Source organism: Drosophila arizonae, chromosome 4 (genome assembly GCF_054131065.1).
Source record: "Drosophila arizonae isolate 15081-1271.41 chromosome 4, UAZ_ARI_1.0, whole genome shotgun sequence".
Classification (NCBI taxonomy): Eukaryota; Metazoa; Arthropoda; class Insecta; order Diptera; family Drosophilidae; genus Drosophila; species Drosophila arizonae.
The window spans coordinates 2676296-2698875 of record NC_142924.1 but is presented as its reverse complement, the minus strand read 5'-3'; the positions used below and the strand labels follow the sequence as shown (position 1 = coordinate 2698875).

The following is a 22580-nucleotide window of genomic DNA, read 5'->3' as shown; positions in this document are numbered from 1 at the left end:
TGCTCCACTGTAAATTTACAGTATTTACAACATTTATTTGCTCTCATTGCTGACAAGCACGAACTCGGCCCAGCTCGGCTGAAAGCCGCTCACGTCTAGGTTTAGGCATTAACTAAATCCACTTGCGAATGTCTCTCTGCATTGTTTTTTTTTTTTACTTACTCGGGTCGCTCTTCATATGTGTGAGCAAACGTTTGCCTCGGAAACGGAACGAATCGACTGCATGCTCTCTCTCTCTCTCTCTCTCTCTCTCTCTCTCTCTCTCTATGACGCTCTCGCGCTCAAAGGCTTACGTATTTTAACAGCGTAGCTAACATTAATTGCGGGATATGGAGCCTTTTAACAGTGCGCTGTGAGCACTTAACAGCAGCAAGTGGCTATGAGTTTATCAGTTGCTGTAGCCGTTTCATTCCGATTCCGATTGCTGTGACATTGTTCTTGCAAACATATTTACTTATTACTGCTGCTAACTGTTGTCTTAATGTTTGATTGTATGTGAGCATGATTATTTGTTTCGCCCAGACGCTTGTCTAAATACAATTAATACATGCAGGTGTCGCTGTTGTTGTTGCTGCTGCTCAGTTTCACTGTTTCACTGTCACTGGTTGCTGTTGCCATCGCCTCGCTGCTGCTGCTGCTGCTGCTGCTGTCTTGAGCCGCCGTGCAAAGTCCAAGAAATTAAAGTGTCAGACAGCCGCAGTCGCTGTTGAAGGGCTGTGCGGGGGCGACGATGGCAGCGGCGGTGCGGGGCAAAACCGCACGTTAATTAAGTTTATTTATGCAGCAATTTTTTTTTCATTGTTGCCGCTGGTTTTAGTATGGTTTATTTTTTTTTTTTTTTTTTTTTAATGATATGAATCACATGCGACATTCGCATTTGATTATTGCCCCAATGCAAAATATAAATCCTCCCCGTCGCCCAGATCAGTGGGTCGAAGTGTCTGGCCGATCGGTTACCCAGTCTGCCTTTTGTTTTTTTTCCGTTTTTTTTCGATTTTTTTTTCCTGTCTGCGGTTTTGTTGTTTGTTGGCTTTTTAAAAATAGCCGCAAGCAGGCTACTAAAATTGTATTAACGCGTCTATAAATTGTTTTTAACGTTTGGCCTTAATACCCAGAGCCAAGAAGTGGGCGTGTATATGACTTTAAGTAGGCAAGTAGGCAAAGGATATGCCTACAAGCTGCCAGAGGCAAAAACGTAACGTAGGGTATACTTTAGCTTTGCTGAAGTATTTGGGATATATGTATATGGTAACTAGGTAACTTTTTATGTACCTAGAAGTTAACAGCTATATTCTCGCTTTATACTTGTCTAGGGAATACGATTCAATTTAAATAATATATAAAATAAAAGTATCCATTAGATTTACTCGATCTATTTAACATCTTACATAAGTATCTACCATATACATACGATCTTATTTACAGCTTACGTTAAATATGTAATGTATATATGTTGATTGAATTACAGTAAAGCCTCCTTAATAAAATTGAAAAAAAAAACACATTTTTGTTGTATCAAAGCTTAAAATGCCATTGAAAGTATTTAGAAACATTTTAATGTGGTATCTGCCGGTCGTGCACACTTAGTCTAAGCCTTTCAGCTATATCTTTTGTATAATATTAATTTTGTTTATATTTTCTTTTGTTTGCGATGCTTTGATTTCTAAGAAATGCGCCTCGCACGCCCCTCGGCCCGTCCCTAACCACAAAATTATCACAGTTTCAGCTTAATTTGTATACAATTTTTTCTTATTTTTACTTCTTATTTTATTTTTTTGTCTCTCTATTGCTCTGTGACGACAACAACAATTGAGACAACTTATCATGAAGTGCTAATTAACATTGTCTCGTCTGGTTTCTCGCCATATGCAGTACGCTGTCTGTTTGTCTGTCTGGCGACCTACCTGTGTGGTTACTAAGCCCAACTTGCCTGCGTGCCGTTCACCACCCCCAACAGCAGCCACCATCCGCCGAACCACAGACGAGAAAAAAAAACAGCCGTAACTCACCCAAAAAAAAAAAAAAAAAAACTGGCACTTGGTAGCGACGACGTCTGTGTTTGCTTTTGCTTTGGCGCACAATGCGAATGAGCCAAAAAAAAGTACAAAATAAAAAAAAAGCAAATAAGAAACATTGTACATGCCAAAAAATACTCGACAAGTACAAGCACTGAGAGAAATTGGTCAACCAACTGATTAATAAATATGAAAATAGATAGAAATCTTTGTAATTGAAATTTAGATACATTCCAATGATATAAATATGAAGAAAATGATATAAATATAAATAGGATTATCTTCGATCTCCCATGTTCTATCTTCTAACTTCTATCTATTACAAGTAAAGCGCTTTCGATCGTCATCTATATTATCTCTTCATCCCCAAGTTTAATAGCTTAGTAATTGACTTTAAGCTAAAGCGTTAGTGAACTCAAGGAAAAGGTTTGGAATACTTTAATTGTATTTTAGTTTAAAGTCTTACCAAAAACTTTCGCATATTCCACTTTAGAAATTAACTCTTCAATTTTCGCACAGTGTATGCATACATGTATGTATTTATTTTGAAACGCGGCCACAAACGGCGAGACATTTGTTTATGTTGATAATTTAATAAGAGCGGCGCTGGAGGCAAACGTGCGGGCAGTAAGAGGGGGGTGAAGAGGTGTGGAAGTGGCTGATGAAGAAAGGGGAAGGGCGGGTAACGCAAATTGGGAATGAGACAGTTGTTGCGGGCGTCACACGTGACGTATGCGCAATGCCCGACGCATGCAACTTGCCAAATGAGCGATTCGTTGCGATGCGATGCGATGCCATGCGATGCAATGCGATGCGATGCGATGGTTGCTGCACGTTAATTTGTGAGCATGCCAAGGTCGGGCTGTAGCCGTTGCTGTTTCGGTTGTTGCTGTTGTTGTTGTTGTTGTTGCTGCTGTTGTCGTTGTCTGCATTTATAAATAAATTCGCTGTGGCAAATAAATAATTAAATAGATATGCATACATTGTGTGTGAGTGTGTGTGTGTGTGTGTGTGTTGTTGCCGATCGTTGTAATTAAAGGCGTGCATGTCGTATACGTAATTTGGTGTGTGTAAAACCTCAGAAACGATCCTCGGCACCACAGCCACAAGAAAACAAGTATCATGCGCAGTCAACGTTGTTGTTGACACTTTTTGCTGTTAGTCATTATTTGGTTGTTGTTGTTGCTGGTGTTGCTGTACTCGATTTGTTGTTGTCGTTGTGTGATAAGCAGACTGTGTCGAGACAACAAAAGACGCAGACGATTGCCACTTGCGCACAAATATACAAAGTATGTCCACACACACACACACACATGCAGTCATATAGAGACACCTCTGTGTGTGCCCCATTGTTGTTGCTCTAATATATTTTTAGCTCAGCTACTTTTGAGACAGCTGCAACTGCTCCGAAAAAGAAAGGCAAATGCCACAATTGCAGTTCGCAATTTGCTGCTCACACCTCTCAGCTCTCAGCTCGCAATACGCAATTGTATGTTGTCCCAGACAATGCGTCTAGTCATTTCGTCAGTCAGTCAGTCAGCCAATCAGTTGTTGCACTCGATAAGGCTGTCGCAAGCTCATTCTCTTTTTCTCTCATGAATCACATGATGAATGATTTTTAATGTGGCACTTGCTGAATGCATTGATTAGTTCTTCATATCAGTCAAAAAAGAGAGGAAGAAGAAGAAACATTTACACACTACACGCAAATGAGCTAACAATGGAGAGGCCAAGCAAGAGACAGAGCGTGAGAGAGAGAGAGAGAGCGGGGCAGAGAGGAAACGTGTGGGTTACAGTCTGGCAAATGGAATGACTTTAGCTATCAATCATAAAAGTTAAGACAACCCATTGTGTGCCTGGCAACAGCTGCAACAGGTTTATGCTTTAGAGTACTATGGAAGAATTTCATATTATCTGTACATAAATTTAGTCGCTAAGCATATTTATTAAAATACAAATATTATAACGTTTAGTTAAGCCCTTAATATAGTATGCCTATCTGATAATATAAATATATAAACGATTCTATTTTCATATATTTCAGTGTGTTTTGAAATACATCACAATGCAATTTGATAAAATCAGGTGAGTCAGATATATATGTATATATATATTTTTTTTGTATTTATTTTATATGGGATTTTTTTTTTAATTTTTATTGTATTCAAATATTCACACCTAGCTTATAAATTTTAAATGTCTTTTTTTTTGTGGTTTTTATGACTCTGAACTTATTTTTATAAAGTTTCATTGCTCATTTAGCAACACCGACAAAAGAATATATAATTTGCCCACACTTATATATTATTATTATCTACAACGTTGTTCTACTAAAAATGTCTTATATACTGTTATTGTTGTTTCATGTCAGACTTGCACTCCATAACATTTACAACACTTAGCAACATTGTCATGTTGTTTATCAACACTCAATTGCATCTGTAGTGCTCTTATCTATGCAATTACCTCACACATTGTCTCTTTTATGTTAACTCCTTGCCCAATTGGAATCAGGACTCATTCGCTTAACTTTCTAAAATCATTTAACAACACTAAACAACATTGTATTTTATCTACCATCATTCGAAGGCACTGTCAACGTTGTTATCGTAGCAGAAACTCACATTTATGAACTTTCACATTTTATTGCAAGACACTTGCCCATCTGCACTTTTTTAGGCTTCTGTGGCGTATTTACCAGCACTGACACGCGATACTTACATCTACCAAGTATATCAGATATATGTTTGGCATTTTGTGTATATATAAATAATATCAAAGCATATTCATTATTAATTTCTCAGCACTTACAACTTCATAGTCTGTTTACCAACACTTAAACTTTTCTTCTGGAATAATTCCTATATGCTTTTTTATGCTTATTTAACTGGCAAAATATCTTATTTCACAAACCTAAATGATTTTTTGTACCATTTACCAACACTAGCTTTAAGCGAAATTAAAAAGTTGAATGTAAATACCTTTAGAAAACCTTATGGGTTTGTATATTTCTATATATATGTACTTTGGATCCACAGTACATTTTACACAATGGGCAACCTTTGCTAATGAATTTTCAATGCGTTTCTCAATGGAGCTCATTAAACGACGATGAAGGCACGTTGCCAGTTCAACAATAGCCAGTCCATTGGCATCCATTGATTGCACTCTGAGTCATAACTCATTGAACTTTTGCCGGCAGCAACAATTGCAGCTAACAGCACCAGCAGAAGCAGCAGCAGCAGCAGCGCAGGCAGCAACAACAGTAAAAAGTGTCAATCAGCGCCTGGTAACTGATTCGAACCGAGCTGTGAGTACAGATGGGGCACATGGTCTTGGTCTAAGTGCGATGACGCCCTAAGCACATTAGAAGCGACGACGCCAAGTGCTGTCAGCAGCCGGGCAACAGAGTCGTAAATGTGGTAATAATAGTCGCCGATGGGGCTGCAACGTTGTGGGTGTTGAAAGCCAAGACATAAATGTCGAAGCATATGCTTAGACGCTCTGTAGCTTCTCTGTTGTCCAGCGGACAGGTCTATTACCAGAGCCCTGGCTCATATGGCGGCAATATTAGACAGCCAATGGCTCTGTCTCCCCCCGTTTTACTCGTTCTGCCTCTCTTCCCTATTCTCGTCCAGTCATCCATGTGTCGCTGTGCGTGTGTGTGGTCCATGTGGTTGGAGGATCGTAAATGGAGAAATATGAAATTCTCAAATGGCTGCATTTTATAGTTTTTACTTTCAGTATCCAGTGTTGTAAAATGCAAATAGCTATTTAAATTGTTGAGCTTTCAGATATTTCAATTGGCTTGATTGTGACTAGTTTAGCTATTGTTAAAGATAATGCTGTGAAATTTTGATGAAGTCGATAAATATTAAGATAAACAAAAATAAAGTCAATCATCAAGCACCATAGTATTCCATTAGAAAACAGGGCTTTCTTTAAAAATCGTTCTTTCTTAAGTTACTTTCAATTCGTCTGAGTTGATTACATCTTACGATTAATCAAAATCTTGTTTCCCATTTAAAGCGCATGTCATAGCACAGGAGCAGACGGAGCAAAGTGAAGAACAAGCAATATACAGTTGATTACATTTAATGTTATGACAAATGAATAAGGAACGAAAGACAGAAGCCAACAAGGTAAAGGATAACCAGGACGAGTCAGACAGAACGACAGCAGCAGGAGGGGCTGAGGCGTACAAATAAGGTGCTGAAAGTCAAAGACTTGTGCTAACCATAATAGACAACGTGCTCATTATACAAATTGCACTGAGAGCGGAGCAAACGCAAAGGTAGATGACGTAGAAGACGAACTATAGGACCTTCAAATCCTTTTGGAAAAGGAAAAGGTCTGGGCCTTAGATGACGGAATGGCAGAGAATTCTTTAGAGAAAACGCTGACACAATTGGACAACGGGCAAAACAACCTGAATTCAGATTCAAATGAAGCTGAAGCTGAAAGCAGAAAAGAATCTATTAAGATATTATCAGACGGCAAACAGAAGAAAAGGAAGCATAGGGGAGGGAGGCGGGCAGGTAGGGGTTAGGGGTTAGAAGTGTAATCAGTGCACACGACGAAAAGCCTTGCAATTGTTGCAGACGTCAATTTGGGTCGGGGCAACAGACATGCACAGCAAAGGAAACTGGCGGAGAGAGAGAGAGAGAGAGAGAGAGAATGTGTGTGAGAGACTACACAGCCACAATTGCGGCCATTAGTGCAGAGAGCACAAGGGAGAGAGAGTGGGAGAGGCAGAGGAAGGGGGAGAAGGAGCTGCATCAACCCTTTTCGTAGACATTTTTCGTATGACAACGGCAAATATTTGCCGGATAATATGAATAACAAAGCAGGCGTAGACATAGACGCGAAAAGCAAAGGGCGACGAGAGAAAAGGAGAGAGAGAGAGGGGGCTAGAAGGTAGAGGGTAGCCGGGAAAAGGGAGGCGACAGAGGCAGTCAGTCAGCCAACCTACTTAAGCCAAGACCAGGGCGCTGAGCAGACCTGACGCAGACGTTGACTACAACTTAAACTAAAAGGCCGACTGGGCAACGTCGTTGTTGTTGCTGTTGTTGCTGTTGTTGGCTGTTGTCGCCGGTGTCTGAGACGCAGACAACTTCAAAATGGAGCTGGAAACTGTTTTTGTTGGGGTCGGACTGTGAAGGCGGAGTGGTGGATGGAGGCGGGCGAAGTCGGAGTAGGAGAGACGTAGCCAGACGTAGACGAATTGCTGACTGACACAAAAGTGCTTTTGTTGCACGGTTTAATGAAGAAGCCAGAGGACAGGGCGCATGGCAGCAGCTAAAAAGAGAGAGAGAGAGAGAGCGAGAGTGACAACTAGAAAGAGATGGGCAAAGCGAGCGATAGCAAGTCAACTCATCGAATTATCCATCATTCAATGTCCTGTTGAAATTGCACTTCAGAACAGGATATGCCTTTCGGCCAGACGCACTCATGACACAAAGCTGATTGCTACGACAACGCTCAAAGCTGAACGAAATAAAGGCTCGGGTCCCATAGCGCGTTGGCTATCCAATAAGCTCGACCCCTGGTAGGGCATGTCAAAGTCTGTGTCCAAAAAAAGGAAGGAAAAAATAAATAAGAGACAAAAAAAAAACAACACACACACACACAAAATAAATGCCCAGGCGTAAGCGACTGCAGCGTTTGTATAAACAGAGAGACTAAAAGGCGACTTAGAGTCGAGTGCACGATTGATAGATACTCATTAATTATTTAGTACCTGTCTGAGCATTCATTTGCACTTCTTAAATTATTCTGCTTTTTTTGTGTTGCGTCTTGCTTATCTCTAAAAGCTCTTTATATTGAATATGGATATTTATTGATAAAGTGCGGGTAGAGCCGACTTTGATTTGAATTTATATGTTGCGGATTTAAATATCGATATTTATCGATAATGTGTATAAGGTCAACATCATAGCTAAATTCCAAAAGTAGATATCTCACAGCAATTTACAGGGTATATATGAAAAGAAAACGAAATAGCTGTGAAGCCCAAGCGAATGCAGGGCTCACACGCACGCACACACACAACACACACACCCATACGCAGACACAAAACTGCATGCTGCGCTCGTTTAGTACGCCCCTAGCCCGTAACCCCCTACCACCTTGTTAGCCTCTACCCTCTACCCGTATACCAGCGATATTTTTCCAGTTTTTGCCCTGATGCGGCGGCTGCTGCACTTCAGACGCTGCTTTGTTGCAGCCAAGAGCGCCGTCAACGGCGTCCAACAATCGACACACGCAGACAGACAGACAGAGAGAGAGAGGGAGAGAGATGCAGAGGGAGAGAGAGAGCGATAGAGAGGGGGAGGCTAGGCAGGCGGGCTGGATGCAGGCCAGACTGTGGCAGACAAAACAATATGTTTGTTTGGATTATATCGAAACGGAGCTGCGCTGCGCTCTGCGACACGAACGCGACGCTTCTTTGTATGCGCAAACAATTGGAGCAGGCGGAAGTTGGCTGAAGGCGAGGCGGACGGGCCGGGACAGCGCTGAGGTAAGGGCAGACAGTTGTCCCGGGCAACTGCCGACAGAGCGACAGAGAGGACACGAGACAGACACAGACAGAGAGAGAGAGAGAGAGAGAGAGAGAGAGAGAGATGGGGCATGCATGCAGCTTGCACTCGTCCCATTGTCCATTCCCCATTCCCCATGGCCCGGTCACGATTGCGCACCTTGAAAATGTTCGCCTTGCGCCTTGATTAACTGTCAGTGGCTGAAAAGTGATTTAATCAAGGAATTGCAACACAGCTCCAGCCAGGCAACACACTGAGATCTCTGGCAACAACATGTGCACCATATGGCGGCTGGCCAACTGACTAACTGACTAAGGCACAGACTGACTATGGACCCATCCAGCCAACGACCACATCAATCAACTCGAGACTGAAGAGCGCTGCCCTGCATCCTTGAAAGACGCCCCGTCCAGCAATCTACTTGCATCTGGATTGAACTGCCGGGTAGCTGGAGCTGTTGCCAGCTGCTGCAACTGCTGGGGATCTTGCAGCTTACCTTAAACATGTTGCGCGCGTTTTTTGGGCGTCTGTCCCACTGCCCCTGCCCGTGCTCCCCGGCCAGCTGGCTAGCCTCCCTTTTGGTTGCCTATGTGGAGCTTGACTTGGCAATCGCATCTTTCAGTGGGGCGTCAACAAGAGAACCGCAGGAAAAATAACTATAGGAGATACTAAGAGATAGAGAGAGAGAGTGAGAGAGAAACAGAGATTGAGAAAGAAAGAAGGAGAAGAACAGGGAGAGGAAAGTAGAAAGAGAAATAGAGGAATGGAGAAGGAGAAAGAGAAAGACAGAGACAGCAAGAGAGAGCTGTGGACAGAGAAAGAGGGAGCCAACGACGGATGAGAAAGAGATTGAAAAGAACGAGAGAAAGATGGTGAGACAGAGAAAAAGAGATGGAATTCAAAAGTCAGGCGAAGTGAGTGTAGAGAGGGAGGGACAGAAAGAAATGAACTGGGACAGAAAGAAATGAACTGAGGAAATTAGAATGCAAAATGGAAGGCAAAATGCAGTAGTAGAGTGAGAGAGAGAGAGAGAGAGAGAGAGAGAGAGAGATAGAGTGATAAAATGCGTGAGTTTCATGCTATACGATTTAATTCTTAATTTCTTCTCATTTATGTATATCCTAGACAGATCTCGTAACAAAATATTTAGCAATTGTCTCAAGCATAGGAGATTTGTGAAGGCAAGGGAAGTCATTGTATTTGTCAACTATGTACCCTCAGCCTATTTACTTATTATCCTATTAAATAAGGTGGCCAACAGAAAAAAAGACAATGAAACAAAGAAAATAATAATAAAGTGCGAACGGGCAAAGAGGAGACAGCCAAAAAGCTTAAGGACGCGCACACACTTATACCTGGGCCAAAGGATACACAAGTGTCTCATTAAAAGAAATAAAGACAAGTCCTTAAAGTCAGTCGAGCCCAAGAAACAAGAGGTGCACAAGCAGCGAGACAAAAGGCACCAGAGACGCAGAGAGAGAGAGAGGGCCGAAACATGAGCGAATTCAAGGACAACTACGAGTGAAAAAAAGGGCAACAACAACTACAAAGAGTGCCAAAAAATCAACAAAAGTGCGCTATTAAGGCAATTTGATGTGGCGGCTCCCACCCCTTCAGCAATTGGTTTTGCTCCTCTTTCAGCCGTCCGCCCGCCCGCTCTTCCCCTCTCGCTCTCTCTCGTTGGCAAACACGCGACTGTCGAATGTCCCCACAGTGCGGCATATCGCCCATCATTAGAGCGTCGCCGGCTCAGACAGCAACAGAGAAGCAAAGTGGCTCAATGTCAGACACAGACACACACACACACACACACACACACACACACACACACACACAGCACACACAAACTGATTCAAATGCTCACACACATTTGTATTGCCTCGCTCTCCGGCTGTCTGCCGTTCTCTCTTTCCGCTGCAGCTTAAGTGCATGGGCATAAAAAGCTCTCTGCCTAAGCGCGCTGCCGCAAAAAGGGATAGCCGATATCAAACAGACGACTGCGCTCTGCCTCTCCTGCTTACACACGCTCGCTCGTTCCTGTGTGTGTGTGCGTGTTTGTGTGAGTGAGTGTGCTTGTGTGCGTGTGCAGCAGACGCATTGAAACAAAATACCGAAATTCTATGCGTGACCTTGAAAAGTATTCCTTGCTGCTGCTGCTGCTGCTGTTGTTGTTGTTGTTGTTGCCGGTCTGCGTCGGTGGTTGTTTGTGTTGCTGTTGCGGCTGCTTCTGCTGCTGCTGCTGCTGCTGCGGCGGCTGCTGCTGTCTGGTGTTTGTCGTCGTCGTCGCCGTCGCCGACATCGTCGTTGATTTTGTTGTTGCTGCCGTCTGCATTTTCCTTGTTGTCTGCGCACAATTTGTGTTGTTGCTGTTGCTTCGTCTTCTTCTGGCTGCGTTTTAGCTTTTTTCTTTTTTTTTTGTATGTTTGAAGTTGGCTTTTTTTATTGAACGCGCCAAAAAAATTGTAAAGGCAAATGCGACTTTGACGTCCGCCTCTCACGACTCGTCGCTGTCTGCATGGCTGTGTGTGTGTGAGTGTGTGCGTCTGCATCTGTGTGTATGAGTGTGAGTTGGCTGCATTTTGACGTCAGACGCCTAGGGACTATGGCGGGGGCCAGCAGCCGCACAGCCCAGACATGCAAAATAAAACAGATGAAAACAAGTACGAGTCAAGATTGCTTACTAGTGTGCTCGACTTGCAGATACTCTGCAAGGTCGTCGTACTTATATAGTGTACTACAAGGTAAATTTGGATCTTGAAGAAAGTAGTGAAGAGAATGACTAAAAGTGTGAGAGAAAGAAAAATTGTGAGTTATCAGAACGAAAATTGACCATAGAAGAAAGCAATAAGCTTAGCTAAATTCACAAGGAGAAATACGTAAAGATTTACTTTAATTTTATAATAAATAATCAATTAGTTGGTCATGTCTTCGATCTGTTACATGCTGTTGCCTTAATGGTGAATGACCCCTTTGGCAATTGAAACGGTTGCAGGGTATAATGATGAAAGGGTCTCCAATAAGAAAAACGTTTCGTTTGCATTTTGTGGAATCCTCCTCTTATTTAGTTTCAAGGTACGTTAAAGCACCAGGTATTTAACTAGTGTAAGCAGAGATTGAGATTGTGAATTTAAAATCAAACGCAACTCTTAGAGAACCAAAAAGAATGACTATCTGTAATAATAAATTATGTATACTATTAAAGATCGATAAATATCTCTAGATATTGAGAGACACTATGCAAAAACTAGATCATTTTTTTGTGATCGATCTTGACTAAGTGCTTACGTTCGATTGATATAAATAATAAATACTAATCTCATTTAATAGACGTGCATAAAGCACTAATGATCCATCAATATTTTAAAAGCAATCTCTGATAATATAACTACTTAGAGCAATAATAATGCTAATGATTAATGAGCTACCCATACTTTATCGATATCGACTGCAGTCAGAGCTTAAAATATCGATTAATAACAATATGCTCCAGCAATGCATCTGGCGATTGCAATCAATTTTGAGCTGATAGGCCGATATTGCAGATATGCAATCATTGCGTTTAATAAATGCCAAAAGGTCGTTATTAGTTATGGCTCCTCTGGAGCTGCACTTATTCTAATTGGCGACCATTAAGAGAACAGCGCATCGACCCAACCAGCGCTCAAGTCGAAAGGGAGGAAATTATGAACAACCTGTTTTCTGTTTGCAAAAATCCTTGTAATGACTTCTCATCTAAATATGGATGCATGCCCAGTAGCTGGGCTCCGCTCCGAATCGGATTCGAAATCGGGGGCAAAGACAACGATGCATCGGCTACCGCGCGGCTTGTTTATAATTAGCATTTTTGCCGATTGCCAGCCGCTTGATAAGCCATTGTGTGAGACAAAATGCAAGATTTATAGCGACAGGATATTGAGAGATTCTTTGGCCAGGCCAAAAGCTGGACACCAGCTCTGCCCCAGCGACAGACAGAGCCTGTCTTCCCTGCGAGACAGATGCAACATCCTGTCCATAACTCTGGCTGCTGTTGCGGCTGTCGCTGAAATTGCATTCGCATTGGCATTGGCTTTACCATGTCCGTCTGGCTGTATGTCTGTCCGTCTGTCCCCTCGTCTGTCTGCCAGTTGGGGCGTCACTGTTTGCTCCACATGTTGCACGTCCATGTCTGACTCTCCTCTTTTTCTGTCTCTCTACTAGCTGTTCTCTCGCCCTCTCTCTCTCTCTCTTTCTCTCTCGTTTTACAAATGCACATAAATTTTAATGTAATCACATTCACAGTCCGACTTGGCCATAGCCCTTAGCTTGACCGTCGCTGTTGCGGCCAGCTGCAAGTGATGCCAAGTTCAGCGAATAGCTCTAAAATGGCTAGATCTAGCTGGAAATATATTTTTAAGTGCTTATATTAAAAATAGATTACATTTATAATACGAAAAGAAATTACTTTAAGACTAAAAATTTTGTTAGAGTGTTGGATAACGCGGAAATTTGTATTATTTTACCATAAGCAATGCATTAAATAATTGAACATTGACATTGACAACAATTGTAAAATGTATATAAATAGATAACAAGAAATAGAATTATTTTAGTTTTAGCTGGAAAAAAGCTAGACTCGTCTAAAACCTAGCTAGTTTCGCAGCACTATGCTCTGCAGCTCTGCTGACTGTGCTGCAACGCATTCAGGGATTTTGCAACATTTCATTCAATTTAATTCGAGTTGAATGCCGTCGTCGTCGGCGACGTCGACGTTGACGTCGTTCGATTGTTGGAGCCCCGGCGTTTTGATTTGGCTGCCCCTGTCTGAGTCGAGCGTCTGCTGCATGCAGCCGGCTGCAGTTGGGGGGTGCAGGGGGCTAGTCGTAGCTGCAGGTACAGAGTCTGTGAGCTGGAGTCAGACTTGGAGTTGGGATTGGAGTCAGAGCCAGAGCCAGTTCGGTTTGCCTGTCAGTTGGTCTGTCTGCGCGCTGGATCTTTATCCAGGCGCTCGCTATTTATTTCGCATTCGCAATGACAGCGAAGGGTTTGCTGCGCCCCTCCCCAAATCCCCCTTTCGCTGTGCACTAGGCACATAATTAAGTATGGTTTTTTTGTTGGCCAAAAAAGTTGACGTGTGGAAAAGGCGAAACGCAAAACGCAAAAGTTTTTGCGCCAACTCATGGCCCCAGAACTTGGCAGACAAGTAGTAGCTGACTGCGACACTTTTCTAGAACGCATTAAGGACATTGTCGGCGGCTAGTTTCAGAGTGGCGCCAAAAAGTAGGCAGCTAACCGGGCCCCAAGCCCCAAGCCCGCACCTACTGCCCCGTGAGTGCCTTTATTTATGCACTTTGCTGACGCGTCGCCTAAGTCCGTTGCCTGTCGCCTCGCTGAGCATCTGCCTGACCAAAAGGCAAACACTCACACACACTTGCTCAAAATTTCATTGGCAAACTTTCGGTCGAGAGGGCTGTGAGCGAACTGAAGATCTGCTCCCATCAGAGTGAACGACTAGCTAATCCGCTTTTTTAGTACAGGGAGACTGGAATTTGGCATATGCAGCGACTCTATGTGGTTTGATTTGAAATGTTATGAAGGAAACTTTTGTATATCATTGATAATCGATTGTTATCGAGTAACTGAATTATGCCAGAAAATGATGTATGAGCTGATCAAATATACCGATAAGCATAAAAATATGTTTCAACACAGTCTATAGAGCAAGAGTAGATGTACTCCATATCAATAAACATATTTCCTCTTGCCTTTTACATAACTGTTCATCAGTCCATAATATCCGCCTATAAACCCTTTCTATACAGTAAAGAGTATAGCAGGAGCTACGTCACTGGTCAGCTTATTCTTGGCTGGCCTGCAACGTCCACTCCCCTGCCGCTGCTCAGCGACCCAAAAGTATTGCCTTTTTTGGCTTTGAAAATTTGATTTAGAAAATGCGTGTGCGGGCGTCTCTTAGCTGTCTATCGTCTGGGTTTTTCATTTGGCTATTTAATTTTTATTATTTTTTCTCGCCCTACCCCCTTTTTTCAGTAGCTCTCGACGGACAGAAATTAATCAAGATATTAACAACCCTGCGAGCGAACCAAACTTCTGACTGTCTGAATAAAAAAAGGGTTTTTTGGCCAAGGTCAGAATTGAGTTATGAATTATTGAATAAGTTTGACGCATGGCATTTGAATTCATTTAGTACGTGGCAGCAGACAACCTGTTGAGAATGTGATAGAGTGAGAGCATTAGATTGAGAGAGGAAGAGAAAGGAAGGTAACTGTTCATTAGCCGACTCCACGAGGTGGCTAGCATAGCCAAAGCTGCATCAAAGGCAGCTGCTCGTCTGCTACCACTGATTGGTTGCCAGTTAACGCCTTTCAAATACACACACACATGTGCAATCAATGCTGTGTTGATTATGCAATAATACAAAAAAGAAATTCGCAGACACAGCCAGACACAAAAACTTAAAAAATGAGAGGAGAAGAGAAGAGAAGCTAAACCTTTTGCTCCCTCGACCCGAATTGCAGGCAGAAACTGTTTGCGATTGTGTCTCGACGTAAACGCATGAAATGCTCGCCCACTCAAAGGGTCGGGCAGACACACGTGTAAAGCTGGGGATCGGGTTGGTCGCATGTGCATCAGACAATGGAGTGTGAGAAGTCTCAATCTCGCTCTCTCTCTCTCTCTGTTTCTCCCTGTCTCTCACAGCGTGCTCCTTTGTGCAGGCAACAGAAAATAAAGTTTATGACTTTGACTGCCGATGGCGACGCCGCCACTGCCATCGCCGCTGCTGCTACCAGTGGTGCTGCTGCTGCCCTCACTGTCTGCACCGGCGACGACGTTGGCGGCGTCTATTATTGTCGATTTTGCATTGTTGCCTGGCTCTTGAGGCTGCGCACAGTGGAGCAAGCGAGCCCAAAAGCGGACAGACGCTTGGACAAACTCTGTAGTTCGGCTTAAAGAAGTTCTAATAAGTTGCTCCCTGTTCAGAGAACTAGTTCATTTGCACTCTCGCACCACACAGTGGAACAAAACACTCGAAAACTAGCACATTCTTCAACTAAATACGTAAATTGTATAGCTGGTTAGTTTTTACTCAGGCATGGAACTAGTTCTATTGTTAAATTCTTGTTTGTGATTCAATTAATTTATGGCATTCGTTAAGACCAACTTTCTACCTGTTGAATAGCGTAAAACTTCCACTGCCTCAACATTCGACTCGTTTTGACAGCTGGCTTTTACACTGCCATCAGAAACACGTGTGCTACAAATTACCATGTACTTAGGTACAGATATGCAAATTTACCTCTATTTGTGTTCAGGCATCTGTGAAGGAATATTTTAACTATTAATCAAATAGAGTCTGAATGGTCTGTTCATCACATTTATGATGACATTAAGGCGGTGGTGTTAAGCCACAGCTTGAATGGCTACATGTGAGGCACATTTACTAGTTCCTGGTTCCGGCAAACACATTTAGCGTCCCTCGTGATTTTTCATGTCAACTATTGTAATCAGATGAACATTTACTAGTTCCTATCCCCAGCACACATATATTGAATCTTATTTGTGGGAAGCACAACCTCACTTTTATTAGTACCAAATGAAACTGGTTCATTTGATGATTAGTTACTGATTCTCTAAAGTCCATTCAAATATAGTCAGGTATTAAGTTCACCTTAAGTAGTTCTCAGGTGCGATTTCGGCTCATGGTAAGTTCAAATCGTTCCAGGTTGCAAATGAACTATTTTAAAGAAGTTATTCAATTGAACTATTTGTTATTCTAGTTTTAGGTTTGCCAATAACTAGCCATTGAGATCATTTTAAGTCTGTTTCTTTAATATGGATAGTTCTTAGTTTCTAGTTCATTCTTTTTCACAGAAGCAAACGAAATATGACTGGAACTACTTACTAGTTCTCAGTTCGATTCAACTCATTCACTGTCAACTGGTTCTTTAGCCTATTTTCGGTGCTAACTCCTTTGCTAACTGTAAACAAACTAACTGTATAATAGTAATTCCCACTCTGGCGCACTCTAGCGGCAACATGAGCAAACATGCACACAGGGAGCACTAGCCATCCACCCACCGATTGAGCCTCCTTTGCCGACGGGCACTCTAAATACACGAGACACGAGACGACAAACAAAGCCAAAAGGCGTTGCGAAACTTTAGCGCGTCATTCATCCTCATCCAGTCCAAATATTGCACCCTCGAGCAAATGCACACCCAGACAGACGAACACACACACACACACACATAAATACATATACATATATATGTATGTATATATTTCTATATATGTATGTACCAAAATACACACATTTATAGCACGAAAATTAAGTGAAGCGTAAGCTGAAATGCACTCCCACTCGTCGTCAGCCCGCCGCAGCGAATTTCTTCGTCCGCCCGCCGTGCGCCCGACGCACTCCGTCTGGCTCAATGTCTGGCACTTGCCGCATGGCTCTCTCTCTGTCTCTATCTCCCCTCTCACTCGCTCGCTCTATGTGTGTGTGTGCTGCTTAACCTTGAAAAACGAACAAGTCCAGTCGCAGTCGCAGTCGCAGTCGACACACCTTCACCCCTGCACACCCGACTGACAGTTGACTGGCGGCGAAGCCGGCAATGATTTTTCGTCCTCGTCGTAAAATGAATTTTACGAAATATTCGCCGCCTGTTTTAATACCCCGTTCACTTAGTGAAGAGAAGAGGTATATTTGTTCTACACTTTTTAGAAACTCTTTGCTCTATATCTATATTTTACCTTTTCTTATCAGTAGATGTATTATAATAAATCTACTATAAGCTCACTTAAATCCTGATAGCTTAGCTTTGAGGCTCATTTAAACACTATTTGACTCTCAGTGTGAAGGACTCTTCGTGGCCTTAGAGCTTTAGCTTCAGCTAGCCGATAGCCAAGCAGTCCTGCAAAATATATCTTCTACGACTCTACCATAAACAGAGTATCTCGCAGTTAATTTCTGTCTCTTGCATACTCGTTTCCTCTTCTTATTGTGTACTAAAATTTTAGAAGAAGCAGCTCAGAGTAGAAGAAACTGCCAGCAGCAGTCGGAGATCCAAAAAAGATACACGCGAGGCGCTTGAATTGAATAACTTTTTTTTTTTGTGTGTTTTATTTTTGGGTTGGAGGCCTTTGCGTAAGTGCCACCCTAAAAACTCAGAGGCCTGGCCAGCCCTAGGCCCCAAAGAGAGTTGTCTGCGAGAAAAGGGTTTTTTGCCCACATTATTATTATAGCAAATACACTGGAGTCCAGGATATGGCAGGCTGGCAGCTTGGCTGGCAGGCTTCAAGTCCAAAGTTAAAATGAATTACAAACACTTTTTGTTGTCCTTGAAAGCGCGTCCAGGAGCTGGCTATATATTTACATTTATATATTTATATTGTATACACATACATACATACATACATACATACAGCTTGTGCGGAAATGTGAAAGGTTGACTTGTGTAAAAGGTGCCCAGCACGCGGTTTATTTATGAGTTTTGTCTTGTCTGTCCATCCATCTGTCTGTCTCGCTGTCTGTCCGTCTGTCCGTCTGCTCGTCCATCTGTCTTCAGTCTCAAGACATTCGCAAACGTCTCTCAATGAGTCCACACGTTCGGTCCGGGGCCCACGTCAAAGCTATGTCTGGCTGTCGCCGTTGCTTGGCGAATGCATCAATAATGCTACAGCGCATCAACTTTTGCTTCTTCTTCTGCTTGTTATACTCGTCGTGCTTAGGCTGAAAGGAGTATATGGGTTTGCGTACGAAGCAAAAATTAAGAAGGCTTAAAGATTTGGAATTTCAAGTTGTAATACTGGACTTAGTAAACATATGGAATGCTTTTGCTACAGAGATCGGAGAAACTTCTCCATATTAGAGTAGAGCTCAAATACTAGATGCAAAAGTGCTGAAGATGAGTTTTTGATTTTGAAGATCTCACGACTTTTTTGACAGAAATAAAAAAGAAAATATTTTCCTTAAGGAGCTAAATTTTGAAAAGAACGAATACTTTCTCTACTCTAGTGAAAGATTTTCTGTGGAAGAGGAATATCTAAAGACTTTCTCTGATTAAACTGCGAAGATAGAGAATCTACAGTTGTGGAAAAGGAATGTCGAAAAGGTTTTCTTTACCCAAACACCTTCTCAACAACAAAGAGTGAAAACTTTCTGAAGAATGTTTAAAGACAAGTCAACTCGATTTCTTTTCAACTCACGCAACTTGAATTTCTTTTGGAAACATGAGCGAGTATTACGCTGCTAGTTGACACCCGAGTGCAATGTTCTTGCTGCTTGTTGTTGTAGTTATTGTTGTTGCTGTAGCTGCAATTGTCTGGCCCGGGGTCCATCTGTGCCGCTTCATTTGGTCGTCGTCGTCGTCGTCGTCGTCGCCGCCGACGCCGCTCAAATTAATGAAAACTAATGCGACACTGAGAAATTGATGATTGCCTCCGCCGCCGCAGTTGCCGTCGCGTCGCTGCCTGTCTGTGCATCATCTGATGAAGCAATACCGCTCTGCTCTCTGCCACTCTTCACTCCAGCCGCCGCAGCTCGCGGCTCAACTCGCCTCAACTGCTGATGGCCATGGACATTAAAATGACTGCGTCTGCGCTCGCCATGCACTTTGGGGTCGGTTGCGGGCTGCAATCAACGACAGACGACAGTCGACAGTCCGCAGTCGGCAGTTGAGAGTCGCGAGAGTCGTGAGTGGAGAATGAAGAGTGAAGAGTGGAGCGTGGAGCGTGGAGAGTCGTGGACAACACAGCCAACCAAGTTCCAGACTGATTGATGCCGCCAATAAAATTAGCTGGGAATTGTATGCTTTCGATTTCGTATGCCTGCCCAACAATTCGCAAAAGTCGACACAGCTCTGATAACATCTGATCACAAATTTTTGTTTCTTGTTTTAGCATTTTGGGCTTTTGTTTTTAGCAATATTTGAAACTAACTAAATAGCAGCCGTGGCGGGGAGGGGCGAAGCGGTGCGAGGCGTCTATAAACTAAGTTGTCTAGACGGTTTATGATCTTAGAGATTGCTTTTGTAGCTAAATAAAATCAAAAAGTTTCTTTTTAGAGCCGAAAACTTTGATTATTTAACGGCATTATCTGAAGTTTTTGGCAAACATGGGTTAATAGTTTGGCAAGTCAATATAAGATAGGTTTTTAAGATCTCAACTGAATTTATTTAAATGAGCTATAGCAAAATTAAATATTGCCTTTTTCTTAAAGCCCATTTGAGGCATCACCAAGGCAAAGTTCATAAGCTGCTTTCCATAGGCAAATTTAAGTTTTCTCCTTAAACAGACTATTTAAGCTATTGATTAGGCTGCCTGGAGAAAATTTTGCTAGCAAAGGCGACCATGGCTATTTGAAGACAGCTCAAGTCATTAGCGAGCAATGGGAAAGCAGAGTTTCACCTATTTTCAGTTTAAAGAAATGCTGAAGTATTAAGCTATGAATATTGTAAGACTGGACTAATTGTATTACTTTGAATGTCTATATAGATGGATATAGTCTTAGCTAGTTATATAAGCCTAAACATGGAAATAAAAGCAAAGCTTAAATTACTAGCACAAGAATAGGTTGCATCCAAATATTTACTGTAAATAGTAGATGAATTTTTCAGTTGGCAACAAGAATCATTCTACATCTCTTTAACTAAGGAAAGGCTGCAAATTTCACACGAAATAGTTAGAAATCTTATTGATTGTAAGTCTGACTTTGAATTTCACTTAACAGCCTAGATCTTTGCATTTGCAATTATAGATTCCCACTTGTATGCCCCAAATCTGGAACTCTCGTCACATGCCCACACTTAGACCTATTTGCCTATTGAAAATGTAAATAGCTCTCGCTTGAGTCGGCTTTAGTCACCTGTAAGCATTATTTTTGTTCAGACTTCCTGTAAACAAAGATTTAGATTTCGATTTATTACATCAGCTTTGGCGGTTCGACTGTTTTGCTTTCGTCACTCGCGTTAATTTGTTACAGAGGATTGCCTATATATATGCACACATGCACACATACAACATGTATATCAGCTGAGCTTTCATTTCCATTGAAATCGTACCTCTCAAGCAGTGTAGCCGAGTGTTTGGCTAATATTCTCATTGGTTAACCGTCTGGCTGGTTGCTTATCTGGCCCACAATTATTTGCCATGGGAAAACGAGGGCCTATTCATTGGAATTTTTTTTATTTTTTTTTTTACTGTGCTTTTTATTTGACTTATGACGAGAGCTGTGTGTGTGTGTGTTTTTTTTTTTTTTACTTTATGTGGGTTGGTTTGGCGCGCTCACAGTTCGCCTGACTCGTTTGCGTCGTTGTTTCGCTTAACTTTTTCATTGCCAGACAGTGCGCAAACATTTGCAAGTATTAATTAACGCTTTGTTGAAGTTTGCGCTTCGATGTCGCCGACAGGGCGACATGGTTTGCTATGTCTACACACTCGACGTTTTTTCGTTTTTTTCTAATATTACGTAGCCGCACCGTTTTGCCATTGGAGAGAGAGAGCGAGAGCGAGAGAGGGGTTAGACAGATTTGAGACTTGAAGCTATTCCCGTCGCTCACTCAATTATTCAGGCATAATAAGCAAATTGTTTTAATATGCATAAATATCTTGTACGCCATTTGGCAAACAAGTCAAAAACTGCCAGACAAGCTGGCAGGCGAGACAGCGGAGACGCCAGTGAGTGAGGCGAACAGGGGTTGGCCTTCAAGGTGTGTTTACATATATTTAACCTTCAAGATCCACAGACTAAATACGCCAACGGCAAGCCCAGCGACAAACATTTGTCCCAGGCAGCTTTGGTGACTCTTCGAATACCCCACAGCTGGCAGGCAGCAGGACTCGGCCGGTGCTGGTGAAGTGGCCCAAAATGGCCAACCATGTAGCGCAGTGTAGTCTGCCTCATTTGCCTCGGTACTTCCACAAAATTACGTTACGTGCGTGTTCTGTCTGTGTGGCATACAGAAGCGAGGGGGCGTGCACTGTGGTTGCGGGGGTCGGTAAGGCAGCGGTTGCGGATGGCCCTGAACAGGGGAGCAACAAATAAAAGCTCAGGCCACAACGCAGAGCGAGCAGATAGCGAACTACGCATATGCGAGACCGAAGGATATGCGTTGCAAAAACCACATGGCAGTTAGCTGAGAAGGATTAGCGAAAAGTGGGCTACGACAAGGGGTTAGTTGGACTCAATAATACCCTAGTTGCAATAATTAATAGGAATTGCAAGGAATAGGAATGAGAAGGAATTTGCGAGTATTAATAAATATTTGAAATATATTCAAGACGAAACGTGACAGACCCATTCATTAGATAAAGACTTGCCTAATATCGAAGATAACAATAGAATTTGTATCTACTCGAGAATTTTCTAGAAGTCGAAGACTGCACTGAAATAGATCTCATAAAAGTTTAATATTTTTTCTATTTTATCCACACAAAGCCAGGAAATTCGTGTTTATTCAATAACTCAACAAAAGAGACAAACTGTCGGCTAAACTAACGATAGCATCATAATCTTGCGAATCATTCAATAAACCACAGAATTTCTTTAAGAATTCAAATCCAAACATTGATTCATAACAAATGTCTATCTATCTACTTGTCTATCCCTGAAGAGAGTAAATCACTTGAAACCAACTTGATTCGTTTCTAATTTGTTTTACCAGCTCTCACAGGCTCTGGGCAAATAATGAGCTGCTCTAGGGTCAACCGAGCTCAATTCTGAAACCCTCTTGAACCACTTTGGCGGACTACAGGGTATGGCAAAAAGGAAAGAATAAGCCAGTAGCTATTAAAGCTGACGAGGGCGAGGCTGGCGAGGCACATGCAATGGGTAGCGGGGCACGTACGCCGTCTGTGGCACGTTACGTATACGCACATGCAAACATGCACAACGTAATGCGAGCTCAAGGACACGAGCCAAATCAAACAAGCAAAAGGGAGAAAAAAAAAGAACAGAGAAAAAAGAATGTGCTGCCTACGCATATTTACGCATACATAAGCATTCGCATTATGTCGTGTGCTATGCGGTGTA

At 42.4% G+C, this 22580-nt stretch overlaps 1 protein-coding gene across 1 annotated transcript in view; it reads right to left on the bottom strand.

Moving 5' to 3' along the window:
- Positions 1-4139: 4139 nt before the first annotated feature.
- Positions 4140-22580, bottom strand: part of LOC108620321 (uncharacterized) — a 40850-nt gene continuing 22409 nt past the window's right edge. The window contains exon 2 of the mRNA XM_089467965.1: positions 4140-11154. Coding sequence (XP_089324091.1) covers positions 10994-11154 — 161 coding nt within the window. The 3' untranslated portion in view covers positions 4140-10993. The remainder of the gene's footprint in view (positions 11155-22580) is intronic.